The sequence below is a fragment of the Phyllostomus discolor genome, chromosome 13, assembly GCF_004126475.2.
Source record: "Phyllostomus discolor isolate MPI-MPIP mPhyDis1 chromosome 13, mPhyDis1.pri.v3, whole genome shotgun sequence".
Taxonomy (NCBI): domain Eukaryota; kingdom Metazoa; phylum Chordata; class Mammalia; order Chiroptera; family Phyllostomidae; genus Phyllostomus; species Phyllostomus discolor.
In genome coordinates, this window is record NC_040915.2 from 76,253,033 (window position 1) to 76,266,545 (window position 13,513).

The 13,513-nt window shown below is 36.1% G+C and overlaps 1 protein-coding gene across 1 annotated transcript in view; it reads right to left on the reverse strand.

The window, feature by feature from the left end:
* Positions 1-13,513, reverse strand: part of TBCEL (tubulin folding cofactor E like) — a 74,182-nt gene that overhangs the window by 45,440 nt on the left and 15,229 nt on the right. The window contains 5 exon segments of the mRNA XM_028528175.2: positions 1,075-1,201; positions 3,887-4,004; positions 4,006-4,144; positions 5,404-5,585; positions 12,199-12,336. Coding sequence (XP_028383976.1) covers positions 1,075-1,201; positions 3,887-4,004; positions 4,006-4,144; positions 5,404-5,585; positions 12,199-12,336 — 704 coding nt within the window.

Here is a 13,513-nt window from a genome sequence, read left to right on the forward strand (position 1 = left end):
GCAGTCAATACTGAAAGACAGCTAATGAGGTACTTTGCACTCTCTGTCACATGAAGTGTCTGAGACCTAATGCACAGTTTATACACCGATCACACCCCCACTCAGACCAGCTGCAATCAAGGAGCCTGCAGCCACACAAGGTGCCTGGGCCGTCCAGCACAGCATAAGTCCATATGGAGGTCAGTACAACTGGCTTATATGCTTCAGTAATTAATTCATTATATTTAAAAAAAGAACTATGTAAAAAATAAAATATAAGACCTATTGCAAGACTTCTTCTTAGAAGGAAACTATGCTGACACTTATTTCCTCAGTGAGATATTAATGTGTACGTCAACCACTAGAAAGCAGTGAAGATCTGCAAGCTGTCAGTTGGTCACAACAATCAATACCCTCTTTAAATGACCACTCTTCTACAGAAAGCTTCAAAGCCTATTATTCTCCTGTTAAAACTGCTGTCTATAGTACACAAAGAAATAAATCAAAGTTCCTGGCCCTTTACATTTCAGCTGAAAAATCACTGCTACTGAAGGCACATACAAAATAAACTTTCCTGGGCCACTGCAGTATCTGTGGGAGTCTGAGACAGGAAAGACATAGGAGTCAAAGGAAGATTACAAACAGTAGTCATATCTATGTTGATATACATAATGAGAAATACAAATGCTTGCTCTCTTAAGATTTATATTACTGAAACAGCCCTATTTTTAGGGTATTTATACTTTAAATGACCACTATGTTAACGAAAATAAGAACTGATTTCCTAGTGTACCTAGTTTTACCTCATGACATAAAGCAGAACTTCAAACATTATATGTATCAAAAAGTATAAAATAAAATAGATTTTGAGGGAATTTTGCAGTGGTCTCGGCAGGCCATTACATTTCACATTTTTCTCATCACACTGCATTCCTTCCCTTCCAGTGTTTGAGCTATAAAAGCAGCTCCTTCCAGCAGTGCATGCATGAGTCAGATCAATTTATAGTGCACACCCTCCTAAACCATGTATCATTCCTTTATTGATATAACCAGGCCCCTAAGCGGGAGGGAAGTGCAAGCACAAGGACAACAGACCTGGCTATCACCAATTTCCTTCGCTCCTCGGTGGTATATGGCTGCAGAAGAGGAATTCCTAACAATCTCACTTCTTCAAGTTTGGGGAATGAATTTAGTTTGTCAATGTCTTCCCAGGACTGCAAACCTAATTTGAGAAATATGTTGTTTAAATAAATCCAAAAAAAGGTCACAAATAAGATAAACATCGCAAAAAAAATACTTCAATTACTAATATGTGAAATGTTAAAATAATCGTAAACTAGTTAGAGACCTGAATTGTTTTTATCCAAGGAAAGAACAGAATACATTTTAAACAGCTTAAACTCTTTTTTATAATCTCTTCTATCCCTGAGATCCTAGGGTTCAAGAAGAGAGACCTTTACTCTCCAACATCCACTCACCTACTAATTCTCCACCCAAGTGGTTTGTAAAGGGAATATAACTAGTGGTCTCAATAAGCAGGATGTATTTCATGATCACAGAAAATAAGCGATGTGATCAATTCTTTCATCAAATTACAGACTCACAGAATATAACTACTGATCAGAGTTGATACTATCAGACTCAAAATTTTACCGAACAAATTCTAACATGGGGCAAGGTCAACAGAACCAGAAAACTAAATATTATCTCTCTTTCATACCATCCTCATTTGGGACAGAGAAAAACAGATTCAAGAAATGTAACACAAAAAACTTGAACCTTTAAGTAAAAAGAACATGCAACAAATTAAGTTCATTTAGTTCCAAAACAAAACTATTCCTATGACTGTGAGCAAATGTATCATCCAAGTCAATACTTGACACTGGTAGGAACAATATTCCTGTAATAATGATGCTGGTCAGTTTTACAACACATTAAATCCATGTTATAGAGTGTAGTCCCTTCCTAGCTCTTAGCAGCCTTCTGCAATGGTAAAGGCAGAGGAGCAATTTATGAGGACTCTGGTGCATAACTATCCCAAGTCACAACTGTTCTTCTTCCCTTCAGAATGGCATTCCCATCTAGAAGGAAGAATAGATTTAGCTCAAGGGGTGTTGAGTTATGCAACAAACAGTTTCCTTATGCAAAATACTAATTTTTAAAGTTTAGTTCCCACCCTTATAACTTCTATGGTAATTCAACTGTTTTTTTCAGTTGTGGGTTAATTATTTTTAGTTACTGTACACAGTTATTTTTAAAAATAGGCTGAAAGACAATGTCAAGAAAAGGAGAAAAAACTACATAATGGGAAAATGTATGTGCTAAAGACATATCTTATAAAGATTATTACCCAAAATACACAAAGAACTCTTAAAACTCCACAATAAGAAAATGAACAACCTGATTAAACATGGACAAAAAAAGACCTGAACAGACACCTCACTAAAGGAGATACATAGATGGGAAGTAAGTACATAAAAGATATTCAATATCATGTCATTAGGGAACTGCAAATTAAATCAACAATGAGATAATACTACACACCTATTAAAATTGCCAAAATCCAAAACAATGACAACAACAAATGCTGACAAGGATGTGAAGCAACAGGAGCTCTCGTTCATTGCTGGTGGGAATGCAAAATGTTACAGCTACTTTGGAAGACAGTTTGGCAGTTTCTTACAAAACTAAACATACCCTTACCACATCATCTAGCAATTACCTTCCTTGGTATTTACCCAGATGAACTGAAACTTTATGTCTACACAAAAACCTGCACATGGAGGTTTACAGCAGCTTATTAATAATTGCCAAAGCTTGGAAACAACCAAGACTCCTGCAGTTTGTGAGTAGATAAACTGCAGTCCATCCAGACAATGTGTTGGCATGGGTTGAGCCTTAGAGAATGTAAGTGCATGGGTTGAGCCTTAGAGAATGTAAGTGCTTTAAGGAAATAAGCTATGAAGCCATGAAAGACATAAAAGAAACTTTAATGCATATTATTAAGTGAAAGGAACTAATCTGAAAAGGCTACGTACTGTGTGATTCCAACTATGTATCTGGAAAGGCAAAACTATAGAGACAGTAAACAGATCCATGGTTGTCAGGGACTGGGGAGGAGGGGAGAATATGCGGATGGAGCAGAGGATTGGTGGAGGTGTGAAACTATCACTCATTAGACTACACTGGTAGCAATGTGTCATTATAATTTTCCAAACCCATAAAATGTACAACACCAAGAGTGAACCTTAATGTAACCTGTGGACTTTGGGTGATGATGGTATGCCAGTGTAGGCCCAAGTGTAGCAAACGTATTGCTTTGGTGCTGGGATATGGATAGTGGGGGAGGTTGTACATATGTGAAAGCAGATAGGATGCAGGAACTTTCTGTTCAATTTTGCTGTGAATCTAAAACTTTAAAAATAAATTTTATTATTTTTTAAAAAGGCTAAAATACTCACTCCCATGATACACAGAGTTAGGTGGCAACAGACTAGCAATCAATTACATGTAAGTATGACTAAAGAGAAAAGAGCACTTGAAAGGCATAGCAGGTTGGGACTCCCTAACCTAAATCCAGACAAAACAGTCTAGTTGTAATTCCTTATATTCTTTTTTTACTCTGCCTTTTATTGTACATTAATTTCACTTCTTTCATATATAACTTTATGTATATGAAATACATAAATTCACCCCTTTTAATATAAAACATATAAATAGCTAATGTAATGCTATGCCACTTGATTTATGAAAATGTCAAATTCAGATAATCAATAGGCATCTGCATGTTGCTCTTGAAAATGCATCCTATGAGACGGCAGAACTAATAAAGAAATATACTTTCACTGTACTCATGGACAAGCATATATAAATTTGCATGTAGAATGAGAACAAGCCTTCACCTCACCTGACTTGTGGAGGCTGATGGATCGCAGATTAGGAAATAACCTGGCCAATGAATCATCAGGCTCCTCAATAGCATTCAAATGATTGTTGGCCAGAACAAGGGTATCTAGTGCAGGAAAACATAACTCCTAACTTTCGTATTTCAGTCCAGTCTTGGAGGTTATTGTCTGTTATATGTAGGAGCTTCAGAGAATGACAGCAAACAGAAGGACAGGACACTGTTTCATAGTCATTAAGGCACAGGAAGAGCTCCTCCAAACTGCAGAGAAAAAAAGGAAATATTTCATTGTTCAAAGCAGTTAATTTTCTTCTTTGCATCTATTTTCATTTATTCAAGAAACAAATAAGTGCTTACTATGTGTAAGACTCTCCTAGGTGTTGTAGAGAAAATATAAAGATATCTTCCTGAAGCTTAAAATACAGCTGGGAATAGAGCAGAGAAAGATATATCCCAGTACTAAATTACTTTTGTGCTTTTATTAAGCAATACTAACTACAAGTACAACAGTGTTTCATATAGGAATGGAATTACAATTGTAGTTAGAATAATCAGGAAAGGATGCATAACCTTGAAAGAGGGGCATAAGTTAGGAGAAGATGAACAAAATTCCAGAAATAACATGAACAAATTTTAAGAATAACACAATAACTACCACTTATTGAATTCCTACCATGTGTCAGATGCTGTGTCAGGTGCTTTATAGCCTGTACTTCTATTTCTGCAAGGTAGATATAATTTACCCATTTTATAAATAAGGAAATAGAGCTCAAAGAGGTTAATTAGCTTATCAAAGGTCATATGATTAGAAAGTACAACTGGGACCCTCAAAGCCCAACTATGCATGCTAGATGTTGCAGGCCATGAGGAGACTGATCTCTTCAGACTGACAGTGAGAAACTGAGATGGATTAAGTGGGGTGAGACCAAAGTCTGTGAAGCTTGATAATATTCACATGTATACAGTTAAAGAAACTACAGCTTCATATATTCTTTAAACTACTTCCTTTGAACATTTATGCATACTCAAAGATAGATACACACAAACAAGACACTTCTAAACTGACAAAAGTATAATTTCTTGCTTAAGTCATTGAAAAGAATACCAGATTCATTTCCAATGAGGTCAGCTATGTACTTAATCATCTCGTGTTAATATATTTAGAGACACTGTGATTTTTTTTTCCTCCTAAAGAAAAGGGTGGAGGCAAAATTCTGAAATCAAGTAATCAGAAGATTAAAAGGGAGAAAGGCTGGGTTGATCTACAATGATATGTGCTTCTCAGGGATATTTTCTAGCCAAAGAATGACATATCCTATGTCATGGTGTTAACACTGAACAAGCATTCCAATAAAAAGCTACTAAATTACACTCACGCCCTCATTGTAATCACTTCATTTCTATAACCATTCTCCATCATATCTGCAGCTCTAGTATTTTCTGCAGGGGGAGATCAGCAGTAACTCTATGTGCTAACACGGATGAGCACACAGCCCCTCCATCACGCTCTCTGGGCTTACTCTGGTAACTCCTGCAGTATCGTGTGGACTGTCTCCCAAGAAGCTTTGCTGTTATTGAGGACAAGTTTGCGAACCCCAGAGAAGGACCCAGCACATGTTCTTTCTAAAACCGACAAATTCAGAGGGTTGGAACTCAGGTTTAGAAACTCCAACTGGGGAACATTTGACACAATTTTACTGACCTAGAGAGAAAAAAGAGAAGCATATCAGGCAGTAATCAGAGGCTGTAAATAGCAATCATGCTCACAAAAGCCCAAGTGAGGCTGTCTCCAGGCAAAGGGCCATTCACATTAGGGAGTTCTGTTAGTGACAGCGCCCACAGAGGGGCATAAATAATTTCAACAAATCTTGGCAAATAACTTAATCTCTCTCTATGAAATAGTGTCATAAATGGAAAATAATGGTACCAACAAGAAGATTTCCCTCGTTGCCTTTGACAAGGTTTTCAATTCTGTTCTACATGATATTTTCTTTGACAAATGGAGAAAGGAGAGTTTAGATGACATTTTAGGCTACAAATTTCTAAGGAGCTGAAATTGGGTCATGTAATTCTCTTTGATTAGATCCTTCCTGCCATCCTCATTACAACATTAAGGCTAATTAAAACTTTATTGTAAAGACCACAAAGTAACAACTCAGGTGTTCAAAATTGACTACATAGCCATAATCACTTAGAAAACAGTTATAGCTGAGCTCAAAGATGCATTAAACTTTAAACTATATTGGCTAAAAATATTAAAAAGCATCCATAACTACATAATAAAATATCATCAATTTAATGATTAATGAGAAATTTGGTAGAAAAAAATTTTTAAAAAGGAATTAAGCATTACTGACCATAACTATTTGCTCTGGATGGTACTAATCTCTCTGATGTAATTTCACTATATTCTAAAGCAACCTGCAAGATGACTAATACTATTTTCATTTTAATAAATAAAGAAACTGAGTCAGAGATGTCAAATAATTAACATCTTATATTAAATAAAGTCTCAGAGTCACAAAAGCTGAATCTGTAATTTAAAAACCAGAGCTATCGCTCTTCCCAAAGCACAGTGGTCCCCCCTTACCTGCAGTTTTGCTTTCCATGGTTTCAGTTACCCATGGTCAGTCATAGTCTGAAAATATTAAATGGAAAATTCCACAAATAAAACAGTCACAAGTTTTAAATCAGGCACCACTGTGAATAGCATGATGAAATCTCGCTCTGTCCCACTCCTGCCTACCAGGGATGGGAATCATCCCTTTGCCCAGCATATCCATGCTGAATGCACTACCTGTCCCCACCCATTCATTAGTCACTTAGTGGCTATCTTGGTTATCAGATCGACTATTATTTAAGCAATCCTTCTTTTACTTAATACTAATGCCAAAGCACAAGAGTAGTGATGCTGGCAATTCTGATTGTATGTATGGACAAGATAAAGTAGTCTGCAGAGGGTTTGGTACTATCAGTAGCTTCAGGCATCCATTGGGGGTCTTGGAATGTATACCCCATGATAAGCTGTACTACTGTACCACAACTAGTAAATTATAAATATAACCAGAACAAAAAATGAGAACTAAATTTAAAGCAGTATAAAATAAATGCTGGAAGCCCAGAGAATGCATTAAACATTAATGTGGTTAACCAAAAGGAGCATGAAGAAAGCCAACAACAGAATAGTTTGTGCTGGTTTTTGAGTTGGAAAGCTGCATTCAAAACCAGGTTCCAACACTTCCTAGTTGTGTGGTTTGACAAGTTTCTTAACCTTTTCACATCTCAGTTTCCTCATTCGGAACTTAAAGAAAATAGTACCTTCTATTTCACAGAATTGTTAGTAAAGTGCAATATATGTGTAAAATACCTAACACAGTACTGGGTTCATCTTTTAGAAACCTGTTTTCTTACCTATTCCTCAAAAGAATGTAAACTCTACAAAAGCAGGGCTAGTACTCACGTAGTTCACTACTGCATATGGGCACTTATTGTCTATTGAATAAATTAACAGTACAAACTCATTCAATAAATGCAACTATTACTAATATGAGTTGCTATGAACCAATACCTCAATCCTGACTATATGTCATATCATGTTTATTGTATTTAAATGTCTTATTTAAAACCACTGCTACAATTTCAAAAATATACGGATTCCTAGAATCCACTTTGAATGACTGAATCAGAAGCTTCATAGGTAGGGCAAGCCTCCTGGTGACACCTGGATGCCTGGTTCTCTTTAAAGATCCATAGGTAATGTCAGAAAGGTATCCAGTGTTGAGAACTATGGGTAGAAACAAAAAGTAATCTGTACTTTATATCAGACTTGCCGTGTATTGTACAGTTCAGAAACTCTAAAATCAGTGAGAAGTAAATCAATTCCAAGAAGGTTCAGAGAAGTATATCAGGGGGAATGGTCTTCACATACATTATTTCATCTATTCTTCATGCTAACCCTTTAAAGCAGGGGTGTCAAACTCATTTTCACCGGGGGCCACATCAGCCTCACAATTGCCTTCAAAAGGCTGAATGTAATTTCAACTCATTAACAGTTAAAGAGTAGTTACATTATACAGTCCTAAAATTATTTCAGCCCTTTGAAGGCAACCATGAGGCTGGTGTGGCCCCTGGTGAAATGAGTTTGACACCCCCACTTTAAAGTGATACCATCTTTACCCTCACTTTACAAATGGAAAAAACTGGCTGTCTTTTAGGGAAAATATATGAGGCCTTCAGTTTACAGCATCAGGAATTTATACTAGTCTGCACATTATTCTCCTGCTTGATGAAGCATTTGTGTGATATATGGCTAAGACTTGGAGTTTAGTTTGTGGCCCAACATAGCAAACACAGTCCATGTTGGGAACAGCCTCTACTGCGTTTCATCATCTGAGCACTGACGACTTGAAGGGCTTTCACACAGAAGGTGATGACTATCTGTGTTTATCTCTCGTAAGGGAAAAAAAAGATAAAGAAGGATTCTGGTTCCACTACAGCATGAAAAATAACTGCTAATTATAGTACAGCCCCAGTTAAATAAAGGATTAACCCTTTATTAACCTCCCCATAGTTTATTTTTGGAATAAAGAGCAAAATAAATCAAAATCGACAATTTATCCTGCCAGATAGCTGAGTTGGTGAGAGCACAGTTCCAACACGCCATGGTTGCAGGTTTGGTCCTGGTCTGGGCCCACACAAGAGGCCAGTGAATATGCTAAATAAGTGGAAACAACAAATCATATTTCTCTCTGTTTCTCCTCCTCCTCTCCACCCCCTAAAATCAATAAATATTTTTTTGAAATTGATAATTAAGTGTTTTTGCACTTAAGTGTTTAAGTGATTTCTGAAAGAATTCCCAAAGCTACAGATATTGCTGTGATCTGTTTACATAGTCTGCATGTATACTACTGTCCAGAGAATAAAGATTTAGAATGACTTATCAGCCCTGGAATATTCCAGAAAGATAAAATTGGACTATTGTCTAATAATTAAAGAGGGAAAATAATATGATTAGAAATAAATATTTTCTTTGAAAGGAAAAATTAGAAAGCATTTTAGGGGTAACCTTAAATTAATGGTAAGATTCTGAAAAATATAATATTCATTACATAAGTAAACTTATTTATGACAGAAAAATATCCCAATTGCAAAGACTGACAAACATTCAATAAGCTTCTATGCCAGTATATTGACTTATCTTTTTTAAATTCTAAAATTAAAAAAAAGCTCCTCTAAACTGGAGTAATTGAGTATATTCATGGGCAGAAACAAGAAGAGGAACTTAGATCTCCTTTGAAGTCTCCACAATTCTATGATTTCATAGGGGACCCTCTACTCTGGCTTCTAAATAGAAATTATAGTTTGAAGAAAAAATGGAGAAAGCATTGTAAGAGAACATTCTGTAATTTATATCAACTATTTTCTATCTCATCTTTATAGCTAATCCCTACCTCCTCTCAACTACTTGGTTTAATTTCTTTTATAAAATGGTTTTGATAAGAAAGGCAGAAAAAAGGAGATACTTTGGGAAGGGTAAGACTGAAATCTAGTTGGACAAAATTCAAGTCAAAAGCTAAGAAATGCATTTTTTTTAAACACAAAGGTGACCAATCTTAGGACAGAAATAAATCTTTGTTTCCTCCACAGTATTATACTTCTTACTCATATTTAACTCAGTCTCTGGACATGTAGCAGCCAGAAGTTTAAACTACAAAGAAGTTCCTCATAAGCACTAATGACCATTCAAAACACTAAAATTAAAAATGACATGTTTTTGTTCCACACTGTTGTATCGAATACGGGCTGAATAAAACTTAATGGACAGAGACAAATGGTCTTTTTGGTAATCAGGTATGGCTGCAATGGGGTTGAAATATAATGTCTTAAAACTGTGACTATGAGGCTTTTGTAGCCTGGTGAAGAGTTTAATCAATCCTAAAAAATCAATATTCTTTTGCCATCACTATTTCTACCATCTAGCTGTGTTTGATATATATTCTAGAAGACTGGAACAAACTACATTTAAGGCTGAGGACAAACACAGGCATTGATGAAAACAAAATAAATTGGAAAATAGAAACCTGAAGGGTAGCAGCGACAACAATGATTTGAAAACAAACTAAGAGCATATACATATAGGAATACACAGACTAAGCAGAGTACAAATAAATGTGACCTTCTGGCTAGATATGACATTGTGGCCTGAAAAATATCTAGTGTGGATCCTTGTCCAAGCAGAGGAAAGGCTGAAATTATTGGTGCACACTGTGTCCTGATCCATACTGACACAAATCATCTTCAGAGGTGGCAACTACATCACCATCAAACTATTCCCACCAGTCAGCAAAAACTCATGCATCTGGTCAAAGCACAGTGCCTTTGTGTAACCTTATATCCCAAGAAACACAGTCAGGAAAATCAGCCTGCCACACAGGAGCTGAAGTGGTTCAGAGGAAGGTTCAGTCTGACTTGTCACCATGCAGGTCAGAAAGTGCCGCCAGAGGCTCAGCAGGAGGACTACAGCAGAAACCATGGAGGAAGAGAGTTACCAAGGGAGTTTCTTTCCTCATCTGTTCAGTGTGGGCAGAGCACGCATATCAATTAAGCACCTCAAATGACAAAAAGGCACTTTTCTTAATTTGTTAAAGAAAACGTACTAGTTGTTTAAATAAATACATCAATAAATAAATACGTGTATGAACAGAGTTTTTTTTTTTTTTGAACAGCCTAAGAAATCTGCACATAGTAACAAATCACTTAGAAATCAAGTGAAGTGACATGCCTCTCAAAGAATTCTGGTAAACATCTTAATAGAAACAGGAAATACAACTGGGAGCACAATTACCAGATTAAAAGACTATGAAATTAATAAATAGAAAAAAAAGCTGAAGAAAAGTAGGTTACAGACAGATTTTTCTTGAAGAAAGCTGTTTTAGAATTTGTAGAGCATTTAACATCTACAAAGTGTCTTCACTGATTGATTTCATCAGCAACCCTGTCTTATAGATGAGCAAACAAAAGCATTAAAAATTAAGTTAATTCCCTAAAGATCACAAGAGTTGAAGCAGTGGTCTTCTTAATCAATCCTTAAGATAAAATAATTATTCAGTAATGAATCAACAAACATTTGGGTGGCTAGTATGCTGGGTGCTGATGATAAAAAGACAAAAATCTCTACTTTGAATAAGCTAAGCTCATTTTCCTTCCTAGAAGGAAAATGTCAAGCAAACTAGTGATCGCAACCCATTGTGATGGATCCTTTCACATCAGCAGGATACAGCAGGATATTTGGCTCCACCTGCATGACAGTGAGGAAAGTTTTACAGAGGAAAGGCCACTTGGGCCAAGTCTTGAAAGATAGAGGAAGAGCAACAGATTCAGAATGAATTTAAAGCCAGGAAACCTCTTATGTCAAAAGTTTATCATGAGCTGCAAGAAGCAGCATGGACTCAAGGTAAAGATAGAGCTCTGGAAATGGCCAAGGACCACACGATGGAAGGCCACGCCTAGAGTTCAGACTTTGGTTTTTGTGCAGTAAAGCACAGCTAAAGGACTTCACACAGGAGAGAGTTGACCATATTTCATTCATCACTAGAGGAAGAAGTTTAGAGGAAGCAGAATAAACTGAGGCAGGATAAACCCATTAACAAGTTTTTCTAAGCAAGAAATAAGAGCCTAAATATGGGCAGGATAAGTAATCAAGTAGGAAAAACTATTTTTTTCCTTTTCTTAAGGTAGCTTCTATTAGGTAATTAGGTACTACCTGTCTATAATCAGACAGGTAGTAATATGTATAATAACAGAAAAGAATGTTATATTTTTATTTGTGTACTTGGTTTTAGTTATTCTGACATCAACAGATAGCAGACATGTTAAACCACCAAAGAAACAATAAAATAGGAAAACATTCTAAAATATTGGAATAAATTTCAGTAACAGAAAATCTTTATAATCTTAGTTCAACCTCAAGCAATTTTACATAAATCTATAGTAATAAATGTTGAAGTAGTAATAGAGAATAAGTATAGATAGGGTGGTGTAACTAGTGAAACAGTAGAAAATTCAATGCATTGCTAGCAGTCTAAATTGTCGTAGTCTTATCAACCTTTGATGCCTGGAATAAAGTGCTTTTCACATTAATAAAAAAAAATAGCAATAACCAATCAACTGAAAAATTACCATAAGAAGAGTTGAAACATTTATCTTGAGACAAACAAAAATCTCAAGTGAGAGTCCGAAATTAACAGAATACTTAACAATATAACAACACAATGATTTTAGCAACATTTATCAAAAGTGCGCGCTGTAAAACTTACCTCTGCCAGTCTTCGAGTTGTGTCAGAAAGATCTAGTTCTGACACATGAGCACAGAAGGCAGCAATTTCTTTCTCATCTCCCGCACAGGTTATTCCGCAGCTGTTCAACACCAGCACACTTGGGAGGTTGAGGCGGATCTGAGTCACAGGGAGAACACAACACTTTCTATGTCAGCCTCATTCTTGTCTACATATGTTCAGCCCAGGAATCAAAATCAAATTGTGTGAAACTACACAAGGACCTAGAAATACAGACTGTGATGGGATCCAAGGGTTTCTGAATTCTAAGTGGAAATAGTCAAATGTGAACCAGGAGATAGTTTGGCTCAAAAATGAACAAGGAGGAGATGGTAAGTATCAGACCATACCACCAAACAAAGTCTTGTTGGCTTTACCTCCCAGCAGAATTGCTTACCCATCATCCATGCCGTCACCTTGTCACCTGAACATGAGAGCTACGTGATTCATGTCTGACTACCCACTATCTTCTTGTCAGCTTTAATTCTTTCATTTTAGAAATTTAGTTCAAAAGCATCATTCTGGATAGCTCTTTTCTCTCTGTCTGGTATGTATTTTCACCCTTTATTACTGCCTTTTAAAAATTATCTCAACCATAAAAATAGTTTCTGTTATACTACTTCTGTTCCATGTGTCAAGAAAATCACTTACCATCTCTAATAAGAAGGATAAACATGAGAATTCAACTACTCTTTCCCTATTTGGTATGAAACAAGGACTCAAAAAGGTAATATTCGTAATGAAGGCCTCCAATTACATGATGTTTTCAAACTTAGTACCTATCAGTATCAGTTTTCAGAATGGGAATGGATTCTGAAAACAATGACCAAGTGAGAATTCTACTTCTTTCTGCCATTCCACTTTACATGGAGTGATACGACAGCTGCACTGAGAAACAAAACATGCTTGGTGACCTCTAGACACAGGAACTCAAACACTGCTCAATAATAACCTCCCATAATTACAAAGAACTTAATGTTACTTACAACATTAAGCTAAATGCAAGCAAAAATACAACCTGCACACCTCTAGTTGTAGATCTCTGTTCACATATAATCCCTCTTCTAGATGGCCTTTATCTCCTCTTCAACCAGCTTCATACATTCTTAAAGGGTCAGTTCAAGTCACACAACTTTGAACCCTTTTCTGATCAATATTAATTAAACTCTCTTCTAAACTTCTTTCCCAATCACTGGGCCATTCATTGGCTCAATATAAACTACCTGGTATTATATGTTTTTAAATATAACTCTTAATATTCAATTAGGTTGTTAGGCCGCTGAAGTACAGTACAGTT